Genomic DNA, 23445 nt, shown 5'->3' with positions numbered 1-23445 from the left:
TACTAAGGAGTGCCTTGAGTGTGTGCATTTTGAGATTTAGACTTCTGGCATTGAATAGCATTACCCTCAGTTACTTGTGCTATTTACAGCGGTGGGTTTGTCTTTTGAGCCTTGCCTAAAAAAGGCACTATTGGGGTGGCATGAGCCTTGGCCAGTATTTGAAAGCCTAAGGGTGACAGGTGCAAGCCGTCTCTAGTGAAGCAGCGTGGCTTGTTGAGCATGTCATCCCAGGTGGACAGACACTGGATCCCCTTTGAATGACACCAGAAACTTAGCCAATTGTTGAAATTGAGATTTTTTTTCTTTATACCATGGTATCATTCTTGGTGAGGGCAGGATGCTACTCAGGGTCAGGATCATACCGGCCTGGGTTACGTGATCACAGAGCTCTTCCATGTCTCTTTTCATGTAGTCCAGAGAGGTACGGCTCAGGTCATTCGCACCAACATGGACAATGACAGAGTCATATTTGTACTTGTTCTGGAGTGACCTGAGTGCTTGTGTTATGTGGCGGATCCTGGCACCCGACAGGCAGCTAACATTAACCTTCTCCTTATTCAGCCTAGTAAGTGGGATGTCAGTGTGCCTGACTATAGAGTCACCTATTCCTAGTATGTTGGGTATGTTATTTTGCCTTAAGGGCTGTGATTGCATGGCACACTGATTTTGTGAAGTATGTGTTTCATGGTTTGTGTTGGTGGGTGGAGGCTGCTTGGATGTTTGCTTTGGAGGTCTCTGTTAGTTTTGTAGATTTTTATTTAGAGCCTCCAAGTATGTTTTCATGTATTTATGTGTGTTTTTTGCCAGTGCTGGTTTAATGGGTCTATGTAAGACTGGCGGTGTGATGCAAGTATTTCCCTTCTCCTCTTGACTGTCTAATCCAGTCTTGGGTTGAGAGAGCTTAGCCTCTAGTTTGGCTGTATAATTACATCTCTCGCATGTATTTGTGTTTGGTGGTAGGAGGAGGGGGTTGTCTGTGTACATGAGGCAGTTGTAAGATTGCCTCAAAATGCCCAGATTCACCTGTTGGACTGGAGAGTACACCTGAAACTGCCCTTTGGACATGCCTGGATAGGTACAGTGAACTGTTTTACTGGATGGCTGGTAAGCTCGAATAGGGAGCCTTGTCCTTCTGTACAGTACAGGAGGGTCTAGTGCTAGGGTTTATAAGTGCTTGCTATAAGTTTGAAATGAAATGAATGGCTTGAGTGCTTAAGTTGAAAGTTTGTCCAGTTCCAAAGGAAAAATTGAAGAGGAGACTTTGTGGAGCCGGGAATAGTTTTACCCTAGCTAACCAGCACTGCCCGGCGCGCAAAACTGGGCAAATATGGTATTTATAGCAGGCCATAAGTATTAATGCACTTCAGCCATAAGTATTAATTCACTACAAATTGGAAACTTAATTTTGAGTGCATCTATGGCATTCAGATTAGCATTTTATAACAATGGGAAACCAAGACTCGGCATTTTAAAATCGCTACAGAAATCAGCATTTGATGATTTATTTTTCAGTAAACAATAAGTAAAAAAAAAATGGGGCCTACTTAGTGAAAAGCAACAGCATTTGACTCTAGCAAACACTCATTCCATTGGCCTTCCTTCTCTTATTAATGCACAACAAAGTTTATAAAAATCAAAACTGTGTTTGTATTCTAAATACTATAAATACAATGCATTTTCTCATTCTGTCTTCATGTTTAACATACTCAAATATTTTTTGTACAAAAATGTATGCAATAGCTATTGTACTACAGATGCCTGTTAAACCTATTTTAAATGATATGTTCTTACAGATATTCATACACATTTGTTATTTGAGCACTGTAACCACTTGCAAATTGTTCTTGGTACTGTATTCTGCATTTTTTATATCTCCCAGACTGTATTTGAAAATGATCAAATAAGATCAGTGCTCTTACTCAAATTAACAAATGAAAATAAATGAATGAATGAATGAATGAGTGAATGAATGAAACCTCTGACATGAACAGGTCATGCTGGCGAAATAGATAACTCTCCCAGAGACTGCCACTTCTCTAGAACAAGCTTCTAATTCATGTGAAACAGACCCCCTCTCTGACCATCTTCTAACACAACCTAGATCAATGGATGGGTGATAGCAAATTCACTCTTGGTGGTTCCCAAGTCCCTCCTGGACAGAGGAAGTTATTATTAACTACCATTGACCCTTATCTCTGTGAACTTTACTCACCTTACCACCAACAACTGGGGCAACTCAGGATAAATATGGCTATGCTTGTAAGGGTTCTACAACCATTAGCCTAGTAACCTTCTATGAACCTGTGAATGTATGAATAAATACATATATAAATAAGTGCTCTGACATAATGAATTGGGGGCAGGGAATGCTGCTTGCCTCTGTGGTATTTTGTTTTGCACTTAATAGTGATGGCAAATTAAAATACATTAATTAAAAACAAATCAGAAAGACAACATTTCACATTACAGTACTTTTGCTCTGCATTATTTCCTGACTGGAAAGCAAGTTGTAACATATTAAGATGTCTAAAGGAATTAGAACTTGGTGTTGTACTTTTTAAAGAGGAAGATTGGGCATATATCTGTTATCGACATAGTGCTGTTCCACGACAACAATGATAATGTTACGGTACCCAAATGGGGGGGGGGTACCTCTTTTTATTTATACAAAAACAATGACAGTAGCACTACACATGAAGAATGGGGAACCTTTTCTCCTGACAGGAGCTGTAACATTTTGCTTTGCACATAATTATGATGAGGAAATAAAATAAAACAGTTTTAAAAATATCATTACTTATATAGTTACATGAAATGTATGCATAAAGGTATATAAGTTTTTTGTATCTACTTTGCAAATTAATTTCAGTTGTATGTAATTGTTTTAGTTTGTTTTGAGCTTTCTATGTAATGTATTCTGTTTTTTTTAGATCAATCAATGTGCTAAGCTCTCTATGTAATTATCTGTTTTTAGTTCTATCACTGTTTTATCCTATTATATGTGACCACCCATTTTTATACTATTCTTAATCCCAAAGCAAACACACAAGTTGAGCTGACACCACAGCAAGGAGGTCCCACAGTAAAAATAAAATAAGTAAAAACTTTAATCACAACATACAGAATATAAATAATAAAATGAAATAAAACAGCAAGTGATAAGAGCTTTTGGCATTTGCCTTCATCAACATCTAAGATGTTCACAGAATTCATCCCATGCCCTAGAAGAATCATTACTAGGATCATAGCAACAGGCTAATACCCATCTGGTATCCCCCACAATGTATTGTTGTCCTGGTCCCTTTCAATAACACACATCACACCAAATGACATTTGACGACCTTTATTAAATTTCCATAACATAGCTTTGATCACCAACTTTATTAATTACAGCTACATCATGATATAATTGATTCTAAATACAGCATAACATCCTTGTAATGTTAATCAGGGCAGTGTACCTAATCACCCTGCCCCAGTAAGCAGCTTCCATACCTCTACTCACTTACTTTACTTATGAAACAGCGTCCCATCTCACTTCATATACCATTCATTGTAATGTTAATCAGGGCAGCGTACCTACTCACCCTGCCCAAAAAGTAGGGTCCATAACTCTGTTCACTTACTTTACTTATGAAGCAGTGTCCCAACTCACTTCATACACCATCCATTGAATTTACCTTCCACCAAATAGGCACCATCCTTACCTCAGGTTGCTTATTTATTCAGCAAGCTTCCTCCAACTACTCATTTCCTTTCCCCAGATCCTTGAAATGAACATCCAGACATCAGAGGGGGAAGAGAAGAGGGCAAGCCTATCCCTCTTCTTTGCCTACCCCTACTGATAAATAACCCTACTCCCCACCAACGAAAAGAGGGAGGGTGTGTGGGTAGCAAGTTCACGCCAAAATGTAATTGCTTAAACCAACTTCACTAGAATAAACCTCTTAAGCCCCTCCCCATCATTATCTCATTTCTTCCCAACCATCCCTGCCTCCTCTTAACCCTTTCACCTCCCCAACCCACTTAAATCCCCCTAATATAAACCTAATCCCCCCCCTTGAAAATGTTCCGGGACAACTTAGTTTATTGCCAAACTTCATTTGTCCTGGTCCCCTTCAATAACACACATCACACCAAATGACATTTGATGACCTTTATTAAATTTCCATAACATAGCTTTGATCACCAACTTTATTAATTACAACTATTCATGATATAATTGATTCTAAATACAGCATAACATCATTGTAATGTTAATCAGGGCAGCGTACTTACTCACCCTGCCCCAGTAAGCAGCGTCCATACCTCTACTCACTTACTTTACTTATGAAGCAGTGTCCCATCTCACTTCATACACCATTCATTGTAATATTAATCAGGGCAGTGTACCTACTCACCCTGCCCAACAAGCAGCTTCCATACCTCTGCTTGCTTACTTTACTTATGAAGCAGCATCCCAACTCACTTCATACACCATCCATTAAATTACCTTCCACCAAATAAGCACCATCCTTACCTCAGCTTGCTTATCTATTCAGCAAGCTTCCTCCAACTATTCATTGAAATGAACATCCAGACATCAGAGGGGGAACAGAAGAGGGCAAGCCTATCCCTCTTCTCTGCCAACCAGCCTGACCAGGCTGTCCCCACCCCTTCTACCCAAAATTGTTCAATCCACTTCCCATAAAGGGAAGGGTCAAGCCAAACATCTTTTGGTGTACCCATCATCGGTAAAGCACCTTAGAATCCTGTCATAAGCCCCTTTGCCATGCCATCACTGAAACACACCCTAATGAAACTAAATAAAGTAGGATTACCGTGACACAGTTGTAACACCGGAACATCCACACCAAGAGAACACATACCCTTTTAGCCCGCTGCCTTCAAAGCTGAAATCATGGCTCAGCCCGAATGTATTGACAGCCTGTAACCACAACAAAGCCACAAACTATAACCTCTTGAACTCAAGACGGCCCTAGTCAAAACAACTAGTAGCAAGTCTCACACCCAAGACCCTGCTAACCGTAGCATATCACCTTAGCCCCCCACTACCCAGTACTATATGTGCAACAACTCCATTACCGTAGGGAATAGTCTAACTCCAAAACATTCATGTCCTAACCTTAGATGGCAGAAATCCAGCACCCCTTGACCTAGTTCCTGAAAACTCACCTATGCTCAGCAATGAAATACTCTATGTGCCAAGCCAAAAACACCAATTCACTCATTACCAAACCATTCTTAAACCCTGTTTGCCCCTAGCCTTTCCCTTAAAAATCTCTTTCCTTATGTTACCTATACCACTAGTATCCTACAGCTGCCTTATCCTGCAACCAGGCTTCCTTATACATTCAAACTCCCCTATAACAATGCACCCTGTTTCTAAAACTACCCCAACACAGCCACCTACCTACCATCCTTCCTAAAACCTTATCTGTAAAATTCACCCAAACCCCAAGTGAAATGATCCTTGTGCTATTCCGTAAAACCTTAACCTGGTATGTAACATTAACACTACCTACTCAAGAGACAAATTTGTCACCCGAAGATACCACCCGTTAGGAATAAACTCCAGCATCATGTCAAACACCGCCTTGGCCCTTCCCCCTCATACGGTTCGAACAACTGGATGAGTGAATGCAGCCCTTAAGGTTCCAAGAAAGCAAGAATTGAACTTCACTGGCTTGTAGGAGCCATAGAGCTGTAGTCTAATAAGTTCCTGTGCTCCTATGAATATCATGACCCTATGCATCCCGTGAGATCCTCACACTCCCCATAATCCATCCCTGATAGTTTTCCCTTTGGCCCCTTTACCTAAATCTTCCTTACTTGCACCCTATACCAATGCAATAATCATCTCTCACTAATTAAACACAGAGCTCAACATGCCTTACTAAGATAATTACTCAGACCCTCCTTGTGCCCCATTCAAGTGGAAAGAATGTCCATCCTATCAAAAGCATCACCTTTCAAATCCCCTTTCAAGCCACTGCATGATGCCTTCTGCACTCCAGCAATCTGCAAAGAAAGAAACAATGATAAAGTCTAAGTGCACACATACCATGATTACTTAACATGGAGGCACTGACCAGGACCCCTGCCACCCCATCAAACCCTTACCTATGGCCAATGGCTGTGCTCCCTTTTACTATTAAACACAAATGCCCAAAACCAGGAACAACGTTCAACGTTAATCTAACATACTAATGATTAATAGAACAAATTGTACAACCTATTAACCCTGATATATAAACTCAAAATGCCTGCCCTTCTCTGACTATCAGTGTAAACTCCTCTACCAAAACTCAACAACTTTAAATCCACTTACTTCCATCAGTAACTGTTGCCCACTTGTGTTCCCCTTGTGTAACATCATCACTCGCCACTGCTTCCATCATCTGCAAATTCACTGTATTGCCGCAACTGGTACTCAGCACACCACCATCTACAAAGAAAAGGAAAAAATTAAATCCTCTAATATGTAAAGAGAAGGCTCCACCTTATACCCACCTATTCCAAATTATAGCAGCAGTGTTCTAAAAAAACCCCAACTGCAAGAAAGAAAAGACATGTAAATCATCTAAAATACATAACGCACATTTCAATACATCTTCAGAAACAACCTATCCTGCCAACCCGGGAAGGAGTGTACCACCGCCCCACACATTTATGACAAAGCAGCCATAACTGAAGCTATGCTTCCAATGAACCTATCAAACACCCACTATAAATTAAACTACCAATCGAGTATGTTACAACTAAACCCCATACCTGAAGGGACCTATCAATATCCACAAAAGTGGGAATAACCACAGCCATCTGCCTAGCTCTTAACCTTTCATCTCCAAATGAGGCACACTAACCAACATATCATATTTTGGATTTCCTGATCTCCTGCTCCATAGTCAATGTTTTTATATCCCTGGTGTAACTCCATGGCAAAACTGAGTGCTATACAATGAAAATCAACTTTATCCACAAACCCAGAAGGACTTTGATTCCAACCCCCTGATGGTCCATTCCAAGAGCACTCTGCTTGCCCCTTGTAACGACATCCCTCAATACTCTGGTGGCCACATCAAGCCCAAAGCAGCAACCCACTCCATGCTTTCAATAAAAAGCAAGCCCTCACATTTCCAGCGACGGTGTTCAGACAGCCACAAAACAAACACCAAGCGACTTACCACAGTCAGAACTCAGTTTTAAGGCTGTCTAATGCTCCTGTAGCTACTGTCCAACTCAATCCCACTACTTCACTTTCTCCAGTTGGCTGCGAACTCAAAGCATCTTACCACAGTCAGAACCCAGTTTCAAGGTTGCCTATTGTTCCTGCTGCTGCAGTCCCACTCAATCCATTCACTCTATGTTCTCCAGTTGGCTGCAAACTCTTTTTTTTTTTTTTTTTTTTTTTTTTTAGCTGCATGAACATTAGCTTAATAATTCTTTGAACGTCTATTTTATACTACCTGCAGAACTGCATGTCATGCTAATGTTTCAGCCAGCATGCTGAATAAATGTGTAAGGAAACAGGTTCTTAATGATAGATTGTATTACCGGGTTTCATATTTTGTTCTAGTTTTATTTGGCAGAAACAACAAAGGTTATTTAGATCAGAGAAAAACTTAATATATGGCATTTCTGAGACCAGTTCTTCAAATGTAAGCAACAAACAAATTTCTCTTTAATCACTCTATCCATATCTTGCAGATAAGCCCAAATGGGCATTTTGTCTTTCTCCACTATAGGACCCATATTATTCACTGTTTATTAATGGCACTTAAAAATTCTATATGGTACTTTTCCTATATCTGTTTACTTCTGATTGCCATAGGTGCTTTATGGGAAGTATAAACTAGCGGCACTGCAAGAGGTTTTATTTGTGTGTGATGTTTTCTTGTTGGCAAACTCCCTAAGTATTTATATAAATCAGCATTGGTATATAAGATATCATTACAATGGCTCTGCTAACTATTTAAACATCCCGGTGACAAGAACCCTTTCCCTTAATTAACAGTCAGCCCCTCACAATAACCACAACTGCACAGTGCAGCAACGAATGCTTGGCCCAAGCCCACGAACTAAGACTCAACACCAGCGCTGCACCACACAGCTGAAGTAACAGCAAGCACTGTGGACGAACAAGGCAAAACGAGATGAAAACTCAGCCAAAACTCTAGCCAGAAAACCAACAAATGTGCCGTAACCAAACCCTGTACACTAGCAATTGGTGCACCGCAGCTCTAAGAATGATGTCACCGCCAACAATGAGCCATCACTCCCATGCACAGAAAAGCCAACGAAACAACACCCAAACCTTGAAACGGCCAGAATGAACAACTGCCCCTGCCTTGCACACATCTCAGAGCAAAATCAGTCATTCCCTTTGTGCAGTGTAAATGTGAAACATGCCAGGCAATGATTTTTCCCCTTTTCTTCTCCCCTTGTTCTTTTATAAAAAAAAAAAAAAAAAAAAAACACCACCAAACCCTTTTCCCCATCAATTGTTTGAAGTGATGTCTAAATATTAGAGCCTTATGCCTGCCTCTCTATCCACCCACTGATTATTACCATTCAGATGGCCACGCATACTAGTTATTACTGCAGCACACATGCGCAGAGAGCACTTGTTGATGAAAAGTCACAGCCTGCGAAAATCTAGTCAGGTTAGCACTTCACCCCAAATAAACATCCCAGCTACCACAGGTGACTGAGAAAACCAACCACAGCCATCCGCTCCCCTCCATGAAGCCCCCAGGAACAAACACCTTTGTCAACTTCCCATCCATGTAGCAGCTCTGTGTCTAGCATTCTCATACATGAGTTGCTGTTCACAAGATACAGGTTCCATCGCAGTCACTTCGGCAAACTTAACCAGAGATGCCCTCCCCTGATTGCAGAAGCATTCAATACTGAGCATATGGTGGGTGCTGTAAAGACACTTCTGAATAACTTCAAAGAGTGAAATAAGACTAATTACCTGAACCGTAATCTTCATTCAACATAGGGACTGGCACCATTCCAATTCTGTTACCAAACACACAAAGACATGCCGAGAAAAGAATGACACAGCCCCATGGAACCCCATAGAAACCAAAAACAGCATATACAGGAATTCACAGCTGGCAAAAGCTGCCACTCCCACAAGAAGGCCAGAAATGGAGCGCTTCAACCACCAAGCCTCCCCATTCAGGTTGCCTCTTTTTTTTTTTTTAAGGCAAATTGCAACTACAAGATGTACTCAACGAGCAACAAGGGATATCCCACCAACAGAACCAAGATTTGTGAAAGAAACAGACCACATAACTGGCAGTCTGCTCCCGCCTTCATGTTCCCCGCTCAGTGCCACCTTAAGAAAACCCAGCAAGGAATCACCAAAACACCGGCAGCAGCAGGGAACTCCCTTCACACTGAGGCTAAGCACAACTTCATGAACAATAGTGAGGCCTGTTCCCTGCCCACAAACAGCCCGAAACATCCATAACCCAATGCAGAGCCACCAAAGACCGGTAACCCCTAACTTTAAGCTGTGCATTCTTGGAGATAATAAGATTAAGGTATATTAGTTTAGTTAGGAACCTCAAGTAACAAGGTCCTGTCAGGAAACAATAGTTTTCATCCACAATTAACTAACCACCACTGGGCAACCATGGTCCTAACTGCCACTCCCTGCACCAATGCTAACCATGCCCACACCTCAATAAACTTGCCATGAATATCCATACCAAAATTATATATACACACACACACATATATATATATATATATATATATATATATATATATATATATATATATTAAACTCCAACCACCTCCCAAACAAAAGTAACCCAAGGCCTACCTGCACCACTGCACCTACAGGTCGTCATGGACGTAACTTGCAGTAGCAAGTTCATGCCAAAATGTGATACCTTAACCCAACTACACTAGACTAAACCTCTTAAGCCCCTCCCCATCATTATCTCATTTCCGCCCAACCATCCCTGCCTCCACCTAACCCTTTCACCTCCCCAACTTAACTTAACTTCCCTTAATATTAACCTAACACTCCCCATGAAGATGTCCCAGGACAACTTAGTTTGTTGCCAAACTTCATTTACTAAAATCAATGTACTATCCTAGTCTGACTTACACTCAGAGGTAGTCTCCAGACAGGAATGCAAACAAAGTCCACCCTTCTTTTGACTGTATGGGCACAACAGTGAAAAAGCTCTCCCTTTCAACATTTTCTCATACACTGAACTGAGGTTTACAGCTTCATCTCTCACAAAAGACTACCTTGGGTACCCATCATTTCATAAAAGCTCCAATTTGCCAAACGTTTATTCAACAAACTTAAAACATTGCATACCATTTCAGCGAAGGATTAAATAATCAAATTTTTTTTCCCAGGGAAGGGAGTTAGTTGACATTTGTAACAAATTAGCCCTTTGCCCAATGCAGTGTGATCTTGGAATTGGAATATATAATTAGGGAGGGTGTGGATGTGCACCCCCCATATTGGGGTGTGTGGGATGTGAAGCCCCCCACCTTGGTTTAAAATAATCTAATTTTGTGTTATAATCACTCTGGTGGCCTATATATATATATATATATATATATATATATATATATATATATATATATATGTGTATCTTTATGTGTGAGTGCATGTATGTATGTATTTGTATGTGTATATGTGTATATATATATATATATATATATATATATATATATATATATATATATGTGTGTGTGTGTGTGTGTGTGTGTGTGTATGAGTCTACTTTGTTTCATTGAAAACTCATTTCACCGAATCTCATTTCACTGAAGTGAAGTACTGGCAGTGTGTCAAGTACTGTAAGGCAAGTAAAAGGTATATGCCCTTTTCCCCAATGTAGTGCAATCCTGGAGTTAGTATATATAGTTGGGGAGTGTGGGGTGTGATGGACGTAGCTCCCCACTTAGTTTCAGTATATATTGTCTTCTAGAAAGAGTTAGTCATTGGTATTGTAAGTATGCATGTCTATGGTTTAAAATGCATTGTTTTGAAGCTTTCAGTGAAATATAATATAAAGCCAAACTAGGTGGGGGGGCTAGGCACCCCACACCCCCAGTTTACACATTGTTGTCTCCCTGTTAAGTAATTGTTGAACTATAGTAGGGTAGAAGGGGAAAGACCAAGAGTAGAGAGTTGTTGCAGGAGTATTAGGTGGGGAAATGGTATTGAACGCCTTTGATAGATCGAGAAATATAATGGATGTAAGTAGTCCGGCATCTCTGGCTTTATTGATTATATCTGTAAAAGAGAGTAATGCAGTAGTTGTACTGTGGGAGGGTCTAAAGCCGTGTTGGGTAGGGGTGAGGAGATTATTTTGTAGGGTGTGATTAAGCAGATGTTTATGTATGCATTTTTCTAATAGTTTGGATAAGGGAGAGAGAATATCAATGGGGTGATAATATGAGATATCAAAGCATTTACCTCCTTTGTGCAGGGGGGGTTATTATGGATATTTCCAGAGGGAGGGGATGTATCTTATGATATATGATAGCTTGTAACAGTTATAACAAAAATCTGTGCACATCATACCTATGCATAGGTATTGTGCATTAAATATCATCATTGTCATGTTTAATTTACACACATTATATTGGACTTCTGTAGCAAACATTAAACATAGTTATAAGACTCATTTGTGTTTATTGTTAAATTCCTAACCAAGATGTTGTACCAATTGGCATTCTGACCCTCTCTGTAGAAGTATTTGTGAAATGGATTTGAACACTGCATCATCTGTCATCTTTCTCTAAACTCAGTTAACATACACCTTGTGCCAAAGAAAAAGTTACCTGACAAGTGCATTTTCTTTACTGAGTACTGTCCAGAGTGCTGACTGCCAAGTACCGGCGCTGGGCTCTTCCATGCTACAGGAGGTGTCTGAAATGAAAATTTTCACTTTTTTCCTTAGGAAGTGAACCATGCTTGTGTGCTGCCAAGCAGACCTCAAATGCAGAAGACATTAAAAAAATTACTTTGTATTGCAGGGTAAATCATTTAATGGATACATGTAGCAAGGGAACACAGCCATTACAGCATTAGCATGACACATTCATCCTTTTCAAACCTGCTTGCAACATGGCAAGTAGCGTTTAGTCTGCACATCATCAGGATTTCATGAAATGGCAATTGTTTGAAGGAGGACACACAGAGAATAATAGATCATTCTTGCTGTAGTCCATACAATTACGCATGACATCAAAGTTTGCAACATATTGTCTGTCATGATGAATAATTAATTGTGATATATGGATAAGTTCTCCAACATATATGACACAGATGTCCACATTACTCATGTTACTGCTTTTGTTTTAGCACACTCTACAAAATGTCATATTTCACAACATTAATAGCACATATTATTACCAATGTGAAGAGGTGAGTTTACAACAGCAACACCTTTGAAACATCAATTCACAGGTTCACAGGTAAGAATTTTATCATGTATCACAGACTTTAGCCTGTTCATTTCATATACAACATTGTCAATATTTATTCTGAATCCAGTCATAAAAATATCTTAAACTGGCTTTGAACTCGTCATTATGTGGCCACTTTCCCTAAGTTCATTTCATTACATCTTGTGCCGCAGAGATAGTTACCTGCCAGGTGGAATTCATTCACTGAGTACTATTCAGAGTGCTGGTGGCTGTCACCAGTGCTGGCCTCTTTTACACTACAGAAGGTGTCCTAAATTAAAATTTTCTCTTTGTTTTCCTTAGGAAGTGATATTGCCACTCAGGAATGTGCAATACCAAATGGTGTGTAAACAGTGAGGAGAAAATTTAAAAAAAATTAGTTAAATACAAGAAACATTATGAAACAAGTAGCTAAAATGAACAGTTCTTATGTTTCATCAACTTTGTTGTCTTTCAACATAAACATACACTCAAACATCAATATGTTCTCACAAACAGTACCCTCTCTAGATCTGAACCCCATAACACCAGAGCAATCACAGCACGTACTTGAGATTTTTATCAGTATTTGCCACAGATACATTAATATACTAAGGACTGAGCAATATAACCTCTATTGCATTCCACATAATTATTTCTCATCTAGCACACAACTTGAAATACTTCAATGGAAGCTGTTTTGCTCCTGAAATAGTTAATTAAGGCATTGTGTTTATATGGTTCAGGTAGAGTTATGTAGAATTATTTTCCTTTTTCTGATGCAAGCTGACATGGTATGTATATAATCATTTGTAGAAATGTGAACCACAGAAGTACCTCACCAAGAGGATTACTGGCCTCAAACATATGCCCTGTGCAGCCCGACTGAAGAAACTCCAGCTGTACTTGGTTGCATACCGCTTACTCAGAGGTGATCTCTGCCTGACATACAAGGCCATGTCCAACCCAGAATTGATGGACATGCTCTGCCTAAAAAAAAACAAATCCCCAAGAGCCACACTCTCTAGGGATCTAAACCTCACCACAACGATAAATAGGACATGCTGGAGAAATAGATTCCTGTCCCAGAGACTCTCCATGCTTTGGAACAGGATTCCAATCTACATTAGGCAGAGCCCCTCACTAACACTCTTCAAGAGAAACCTTGATGAGTGGATGGGAAACAGAGAATTTACCCTGGGGATCACTGCAGTAGCTCGGCTGGACAGAGGCACAGGGAACTAATGGCTCTGCTGTACCGAGGCACAGGGAACTAATCTAAGGGGGCGGCGAAAGCCAAAACATTCTGCCTAGGCTTATAGATGCCCACGGGCAGATATTCTAGTACTTACCTATGAACCTATATTATGTTCCTTTTTTATTGCATATCTTAATTTTAAAGAGATATTTCCAGGTTTCATATAATATAATGATGTATTATAGTAAAGAAAGTGCTAACAATGTATCAAACATCAAAAGTACAGATAGCTACACTTTGCAGTCTTGTTTTACTTTTACTGATTTGTTTTACAGGATGATGATGATGTGCAAGAAAATCGGCTTAGCTTTTCTGCCTACGGAATGGGCCCATGTCTTCAAGCAAAAGATTCTATCTCAATGAAGGGATTTAATAACCCACCCTCTCTTGTCCCCAAATCTTTGGAGGAAATGAAAAAAATATTTATTGACAGGGCTAAGAAGATTGACACCATATCACGGGCTGCCTTTCCCTTAGCATTCTTAATCTTCAATATTTTTTATTGGGTTATATACAAAATATTGAGACATGAAGATATTCATCAACAGCAGGACTAAACATGCATCTGTGTTGTTATTACCATTAAGTTCAAAGGCAGCTGGGTATAGGAGTATATGTTACTAATTTTATAATGTGTCATTCTGAAGGATAATTGGCTGGCTATGCAAAGAGGAATAGATAATAGCTGGAATATAGCAGAAATGCAACACATGATTTTTCACCTTCACACAATTCAGCTATCATCCTGAGTGCCATAGTAGATTCAAGAAATGTACTATATGTCTTAAAGCTTCACTGCCAACATGTTTTGTATACTGACGTTTAGTAAACAACATAGTTTCTTTCTGAGTAATATGTTTTGTTGTGGGGGCTATATTTTTATGAAATAGTTGATAAGATATTATAATCTAACTTTTGGAAATTTCAGAGGAACTGTGAAAAATGTTATATATGTTTCTGCTACTTAATTATTCTGTATTTTCTGCTAATAACTTATCTTAGTGTTTATCAAGGCCAATGTACATGAAAAGGATATGCATAAAACTGATTATTATTTTTATCTATACATAGCATTTTGTACAAACAATGGTTTTATATATTTGTGCTACTTAATAGCTACTTTCTCATCTACAGTTTTATTGGAAATGAGGCTTTTTGACCTGTGTTAAATATGTTGTATTGTGTGTAGTCTGAACTGTATTTATTAAGTGGGTATTTATCAACCCTGCTCAATTATTGTACAAAAGATCAGCATGTCACAATTAAAATACTACCTCTGACTAAAGCATTTGAAGCATCTTTAAATATTATATAGCCCATAATTTCATCTTAATGCATGACAATGCATGAACATAAAGAGAATATTGTTGCTTATGTCTGTCTAGAACACAAAGTGATATATGAAGAATTTGCAGATGGTGCCCATAGGAGTTACATCTTTCCCAACCATACAAGGTAAATTCAAAAGCACTCATGATATCTCTTGATTTTAGGACAGTTCAGTGTGAAAATATACTTTCTTAGGTCAAGTGCGTGGGCACTCACTGAGGAGCTGCTCATATATTGTGAGGCACAGTGTGTGTACATAAGGTGCAGTATCAAACTGTGTGTGGGTGCTCACTGAGGAGCTGCTCATATATTGTGAGGCACAGTGTGTGTACATAAGGTGCAGTGTGAAACTGTGTGTAGGTGCTCACCGAGGAGCTGCTCATATAGGGTAAGGCATAGTGTGTGTGTGCATAAGTGCATAAGGTGCAGCGTGAAACTGTGTGTGGGCACTCACTGAGGAGCTGATTGTATAGTGTGAGGCGCAGTGTGTACATAAAATGCAGAGTGAAACTGTGTGTGGGCACTCACTGAGGAGCTGCTCACATACTGTGAGGCACAGTGTGTAAATATAAGGTGCAGTGTGAAACTGTGTGTGGGTGCTCACTGAGGAGCTGCTCATATAGGGTGAGGCATAGTATGTGTGTGCATAAGTGCATAAGGTGCAGTGTGAAACTGTGTGATGGCACTCAAAGAGGAGCTACTCGTATAGTGTGAGGCAGAGTTTGTGTGTGTGTGTGTGTGTGTGTGTGTGTGTGTGTGTGTGTGTGTGTGTGTGTGTGTGTGTGTGTGTGCATAAGTGCATAAGGTGCAGTGTCAAACTGTGTGTGGGCACTCACTAAGGAGCTGATTGTATAGTGTGAGGCGTAGTGTGTACATAAAATGCAGAGTGAAACTGTGTGTGGGCACTCACTGAGGAGCTGCTCACATACTGTGAGGCACAGTGTGTATATATAAGGTGCAGTGTCAAACTGTGTGTGGGTGCTCACCGAGGAGCTGCTCATATAGTGTGAGGAACAGTGTGTGTACATAAGGTGCAGTGTCAAACTGTGTGTGGGTGCTCACCGAGGAGCTGCTCATATAGTGTGAGGAACAGTGTGTGTACATAAGGTGCAGTGTGAAACTGAGTGTGAGCACTCACTGAGGAGCTGCTTGTATAGTGTGAGGTGCTGTGTGTGTACATAAGGTGCAGTGTGAAACTGCATGTCGGCACTGACTGAGAAGCTTCTTGTACAGTGTGAGGTCTAGTGTGCTTATATAAGGTACAGCATGTGTACATAAGGTGCACTGTGTGTACATAAGGTGCAGTGTGAAACTGTGTATGTTATTTTAGGCACCAATCCTTCTTCCTGTTAGCTTGAACAGTAATCAGACATAAATAACCATTTCTTTTTACACCACTTATGAAGCTTTACTGTAATAATGTTGGTATGCTGCATCTCCTCCATGTAAGAATATATACTGATATATGATATATGATATATATATATATATATATATATATATATATATATATATATATATATATATATATGTACATATATATGTATATATAATGATAAATATACATATATAATACACAGAGTGCTATCCTGCAACATTTCAAAATCACAGTATAGGAATGGAAGTATTATAAATAATCTAAATATAAAATTTCATAATTTCATTGTGCATGCTGTGAGGCATAACCTCACAGAATTCAACAGTTACACACTCCTAATTATATATACTAACTGCAATCCCTGTGAATTGCGTGATCTCACACATCTGTTCACTCTCTGTATTGTTGACCAAAGTATGTCGACAAAACAGATGTTGACCTTACAGCCTGTAGATCCCATTAAGCACTCTCATGGGAGCAAGTCATTTTAACAAACAAAGAAAAGCCAGATTCACATTTACCAAATCTTGTATACTGCATAGATGCATTTACAGAATTTTCTTCCTCTTGCCCATAGAAGCACACGTTTACATCTTAAGAAAAAAATGCAACCTATGACACTGCATTGCTCCTTAAAGATATACTGGTTTAATTAATAATGTTATATATTCTGCTCTTATAGGACTACTGAGCTACTATAGAAAATAGGCAGAATATCTGATGAGTCTTCCATCCTACTATATGACTGTAATATGTTATTTTGTGTAATGTAGATTTATTGATCCTTTCTTCATTATTCATCATTGAGCCTCAAGAGCAGGAGCACACTCAAGCAAATTTGCAGTCTCCGGCTACCACTCCATCTATACAGTGTAAGAAGGAATCAGTATTGCAAACTAAACAAAACAAGGATATACATTTTGAGCCTCAAGAGCAGGAGCACACTCAAGCAAATTTGCAGTCTCCGGCTACCACTCCATCTATACAGTGTAAGAAGGAATCAGTATTGCAAACTAAACAAAACAAGGATATACATTTTGAGCCTCAAGAGCAGGAGCACACTCAAGCAAATTTGCAGTCTCCGGCTACCACTCCATCTATACAGTGTAAGAAGGAATCAGTATTGCAAACTAAACAAAACAAGGATATACATTTTGAGCCTCAAGAGCAGGGTCAGTCCACCCAGGCATTCTACTTGTATGTTTTATGAGAGTGAAGCTATTACATTAGCAGTATTTCTTAGTAGTTCTCAGCTTGCTAATAAAACTGACTGTTGTAGCCTTGTGTCCCCCCCCCACCGATAGTACAGTAATCCTAACTGTCCAATAGACAGTATAGATTTAATTCACATCCCTGTGACTAAATTAATTTAACCATCAAGCAGCCCTCTCAGTTCTTTCTGCCTTAGTTTGTATCACTTGGAGGATCACCTGCTTATTTGCATCTCTATCATTGCTAATGTAACTCCCTACTCTAATCTGTGCACAAACTGGTTACTAATCAGCAAGTCAATGTAAAGACACACTCCCAACCTTAATAAACTTTGCTGTCTCTTCTCTCCTTCACTTTACAGGTAGTTTGAATTATTACTTACCCTCTCCGAGGCCTTCACTGATTTCCACTGATTGCCTCTCTGGTTTCTTTGCATTCCACCTGGTTTACACCCCTTGTGCTATCTCCCTCCCCCAATACAAAGTCTATATTAGAATCCTGCTGAGCATGGAGCCATCTTTAAATTTCTAGTCTCCCAGCAGGACACAAGTGCTTTCAGCAATTACATTCTGCTAGCCGGTAAGCCATTAGACCTCAGGAATTTGTTCTAAAAGTGTTCAGATTTGTAAAGTAATACTTACTTTTTCTCTTGCCTTGGTTGGCTCTGGCTCTGCCCGCTCGTTAAGCCTCGCTAACGCTGGCTCTCTCCGCTCCCCTGCCCTGCCCCTATTCCCTCCCACCCCACTACCTCTACATTTATAGTGATCATAGCCACACCCACAGCTCACCCTCACATCACCTCCACCAATCACAGCTCCTCAAGTCATATCACATTAAACCCCACCAACTTGCTCCACACAAAATACTCCCAATCACTCTCATTCCCACTAGGCATTGTTTGCATCACCCACATTACTTCCCCATCCACATATAGTGCAACCCTATAATTCCTATTCAGACCCCCCCACCTAGAAACAACATAAACTTTATAACCATGACTATCACACAACTAAATCTAGTCTGTCTTCTCATAATTCTTTACAACACCACAAGTTATCACTCTAGCAATATCCCTAAACTTAGTAGCACAACACTGCATTATGCACTCTCATACACAGGCACCACACATTATAATAATATTTGCCCACACTTATTCAAGAACTGCATAACGGACCAATTCAGAACTAAACACATATGCTCTCATTCCTACTCCAAAAACACAATACTTTCTCACACTCCTCACCAAACTCCAACATCTGTATAACCATTTTAACTCCAGGCTCACCATAAGTGGGATATCCACCCCAACCCAGGGCCAAATCCATCCTGTCCAACACAAACTGCTCAAACACAAATGTCAGAACATAACACCCCACTTTCTTCATCCCTGGGCAAATCAACAACAGCAGCAAAACCAACCATCTTTTAATACTAAATATTAATATTAGAAGTATCAAAATAAAATACCTGAACTCCAGGCCACAATAGCACACTACTCCCCAGACATAGTTGCTTTAACAGAAACCTGGCTAAATAAAAACATAGCTAACTCAGAAGTTCTCCCTACCGGCTACAGTATCATTAGACAAGACAGACCACTTCGTAAAGGGGGTGGAACTGCCTTACTCTACAAGTCCAACTTAACTGTCCGTCAATTACCAAACTCCTACCCTTCCCCAATAATTGGGACATACTTATCTCACAACTTCAACTTCACCCTAAAGGTCATCACCATAATTGTGATCTATATTCCACCTGGTAATACACCTGCTAGCCTTGAAGACTTCTTATCCTGGTGTTCTTCCACATACTCACAAGAAACCCTTATTCTGGGGGACTTCAACCTAGATTGGTTCACCTGTATATCAGAACCACCAAGTAATCTAATAAATCTCCATGGCTACCAGCAGCTAGTCCAAATTCCAACTAGGTGTGATAAAAAATCTAAAAGGGAATCCATCCTTGACTGGGTCCTAACTAGCAACCCCACATTGTACCCTCACACAGGCAGTCTCCCAGACACCTTAAGTGACCACAACATAATATACTTTATACGTAGTAGAACAAGCATATGCAAAACCACTAACTATATATCCACTAGAAACACAAAACAATTCTCTCCTGAGGTCCTCCACACTTTACTGTGTAACTGTGACTGGACCCCCCTAAAAACCCTCCCACTTGACCAGGCTGTAGCATATTTCAACAAAACATTTCTACAACACCTAGACACTGTCGCTCCATTGCGCAAAATCAAGGTTAGAACCTCTACAAACCCATGGCTCAGTAAAGAAACCAAACAAATCCTCAAGTCCAGAGACACTGCCTGGCGTTACTATCAAAAAACAAAGAAACACAAAGCCTAACTAAGTACCAAGAACTGCAACCGTGCAAAAAAATGCATTAGGCTGGACAAAAAATCCTACTACACAACATTACAAACTAAATACCAACACAACCCGCAAAAATTTGGCAAAATGTAAACCAGCTACTAAAATCCTCCCAAAAGGCTACCCCCAAACCAACCACCCCTGACACTAAAGTTCCCATCGAAACACAATTCAACTCCCACTTTGTGAACTCAATTCTATCCTTAGTATCACAGGACAGTTCCTTCCTCACTATCCCCCCAACACAAATAACACTAATACAAGCTTTACCCTCAAACAGTTTCCACCACTTCAATCAAAAGCATGCTCTCCAAACTAAAAACCTCATCAACAGCAGCCGACCTACTCCCAGCTATTTCTTGAAACTCCCAGCAGATGCTATTGCTATCCCAGTCTCCACTCTCATAAACAGATCAATTGTTGAAAACTATGTGCCCAAACTCTGGAAAATATCCTATGTTACACCCATACATAAAGCGGGACCTCCACTGAACTTAATAACTACAGACCCATTGCTTTACTCTCCCCTGGCCAAAATCCTAGAAAAATGCATCCATACCCAGATGCTAAACTATCTCCTAGACTGCAACATCCTGTCACCTACTCAGCATGGTTTCAGACCTGCCCATAGTACCACTACAGCTCTCCTCTGCTTCACAGACACAGTAAACCGTCTCAAAAATGAAGGCCTGCAAGTGTCAACTCTTTTTTTGGATATGTCCAAAGCATTTGACACAGTCTCGCACCAAATCCTGCTAAACAAACTAAACCAATATCATCTATCTAATTCCACTCTTACCTGGTTCCAAAGCTACTTAACTGACAGGTACCAAGCTGTGAAATGGGAAAATTCTCTCACTTCTCAGCTGCCCATAACTATAGGAGTCCCACAGGGTTCTATCTTAGGACCACTACTATTCACAGTCTTCACAAATGACCTCCACACCTCCACACAGCATGCATCTATAATTCAGTATGCAGATGACACTACCTTAATCTGTGCTGCACAAAACATTCCCACCCTCCTGCAAACAACTCAACTAGCATTCTCTGACGTTGAAAACTACCTTACCAAAGCCCAACTTATCCTCAATCCAAAGAAAACTCAGCTTATGGTTATAACCAGTTCTAACAAAAACACTAACAGTCAATTCACTATCTACTCCACAAATGCTACTCCAATTGCTCCAGTGGCACAGGCTAAGCTATTGGGAATAACCATAGACTCCCACCTAAAATTTGATAGTCATCTGAACTTAACTATTAAAAGTACATGCCAAACTGGGGTCACTCTACCGTATCAAACCATTTCTTACCAACAACACAAGATCAGCCATTGCTCGCTCCCAACTTCTATCCACCCTACTCTATGCATCTCCCATTCTGACTAATCTCAACAAAACTGAACTAAGCAAAATGGAAGCTTGCTATAACAGAATTGCCCGTTTTGCTGCAAATTGCTCATATAGAACTCATCACTGTACTGCTTTGAGACAGCTCCACTGGCTTGAACTGCCCAACCTCCTAACCTACAATCAGCTCTGCCTCTGTCATTCTATCTATTACCTCCCCAATAAGTGTCCTGCCCTCAAAAACCTAGTACAACATCACTCAGCCAAAAGGCCTCTTAGATCATCAAGCAAACTACTACTAGAAGTCACCAACAGCTACAATAGCTTTGGAGATGCACTATATAGTAGTTCGGTGGCTAAAAAATGGAACTCTGTCCCTACTAGCATTCAAAACACATCATCCAAAGCCTCCTTTAAAGACCTCATTAGGCAACATCTCAAGCAAAGTTGGCAGTGCCATGATTGCTCCCCAGGCTAGTGAAAGCGGATAACATATGCATACTAAATCTAGAGCAATTGATAATAGTTTTTCAATCTTACTCACAAACACTGGCTAATCTACAATGTATGTACTATGTATGTATTCTACCTACATTCCAAAGTTCAGCTGTACACCACAAATCTATTACTTACCTTTATTTTTAAAATTAATATCTTTTTTGATTGTTCTCTCCACTGTAACTGTTTGTGCCGCATACCACTGTAAAAACATGTCTGTTGTAATTTGTGTGTATACTGATTATGTCTGAATAACTAAATGTGTCTGTAATTTTTCTTTGTGGAGCTTTTCTCCCCGGGCCTCTGCTGAAAAAGGGCCTTTTCGGCTCAGTCAGACACCCCCGGTTAACAAATGTAAAATAAAAATAAAATAATAAAATTAAAATGAATTGTGTTTTCATGGCACATATGCCCAGTTTACTAAAAATTATCCCATTCTGTGCACTTAACCCCACCGAAGGCTATTGTTTAATTCACACTGCACAGCACAGCAGAAGGCATGCTAAGGCTTCTGCAAATGACTGTCATACAGTTATAGCTCTGAACATATGAGTTCCTCATCAGCATTCACAGAATTGAGATAAAAGAGTCAAAGATGGTATCTACTATAGTAATGTCTTTCGGCTTTTCCCGGTTAGAGGTCGCCACAGCGGAACTCTGGTCCGCTAATGATTGGCAGTGGATTTTTACGGTGTTGAGTTGCCTGCCCGATGCCCAACCTTTAAAGAAGGCACACCCATTCACGCATGCATCTACCTGCATGCCTTTATGCGTCACATGACCATGGGGAGGACATGCATACCCAACACAGAAGGCACTCCAGCGGAGGATCGAACGGGAGTACCTCTTGATGTGAGGCGACAATGCTAACCACTGTACCACCACAGCCTAAAGATGGTATCTACTACACATGGTGATATAGCACAAACAGCTGCAAAACTGTTGATATAAAAGGAAGACTATAACGGAAACAGAACAAATCAAATTAGGAAACTATTTCACTGTTGTTTCTTGAGGTCTGTGGGAAGCATTTCCAGTGGATCTTGATAAGTGCTTCATCAGCTAATGGAGAGTATTGATAAGAATAATGACAGTCTGAAAACAATCACAGCATGCAACTGCTATACTGGTTATTTTTTTAATTATTTATTAATGTATTTATTTATGCTTTGTTGACCGAGCATCGGATATCTTCCTATGAAGACTGGCTAAGATATTATCAGCATTACATGTATGCTTAACCCAAAAGATTTGGGATAAAAAAAGCTTACTTGTACAAATTCAGACATGCAAGGTTTGAATGATTCTGTATTCAGACAATTTGCCTACACCATGTGAATACTGGTATAGATAATTAGAATCTACATATGCTAGACAGAGCAGCGTATGTGATGTCATGAAAGTCTGTCATGCAAGTAGTCCAGCACATTTCTAGAACTCTGTTAAAGATTTATTGTGGGCTCCCTATTTAAATTCTAAGGGACATTACTGTGAGTCTCAAGAATTACAAAAAAAAAAAAACTACAAAACCACAGGATCTCCTTTAACTTCCTTTTTTTTTTGCAGGGGACAAGTCCTTCTCATATCCCTAAT

At 39.9% G+C, this 23445-nt stretch overlaps 1 protein-coding gene across 1 annotated transcript in view; it reads left to right on the top strand.

Annotated features, from left to right (window-relative positions):
• Positions 1 to 14978, top strand: part of GLRA3 (glycine receptor alpha 3) — a 1032852-nt gene extending 1017874 nt beyond the window's left edge. Inside the window, exon 9 of the mRNA XM_044062514.1 lies at positions 13969 to 14978. Within this exon, the coding sequence (XP_043918449.1) occupies positions 13969 to 14250 (282 nt within the window). The 3' untranslated portion in view covers positions 14251 to 14978. The remainder of the gene's footprint in view (positions 1 to 13968) is intronic.
• Positions 14979 to 23445: the final 8467 nt, after the last annotated feature.

This window comes from Protopterus annectens, chromosome 2.part1 (assembly GCF_019279795.1).
Source record: "Protopterus annectens isolate FY-2018-M chromosome 2.part1, PAN1.0, whole genome shotgun sequence".
In the NCBI taxonomy this organism is placed as follows: domain Eukaryota; kingdom Metazoa; phylum Chordata; order Ceratodontiformes; family Protopteridae; genus Protopterus; species Protopterus annectens.
Note: the sequence above shows the minus strand (reverse complement) of the source record. Positions and strands in the feature narration are given on the sequence as shown.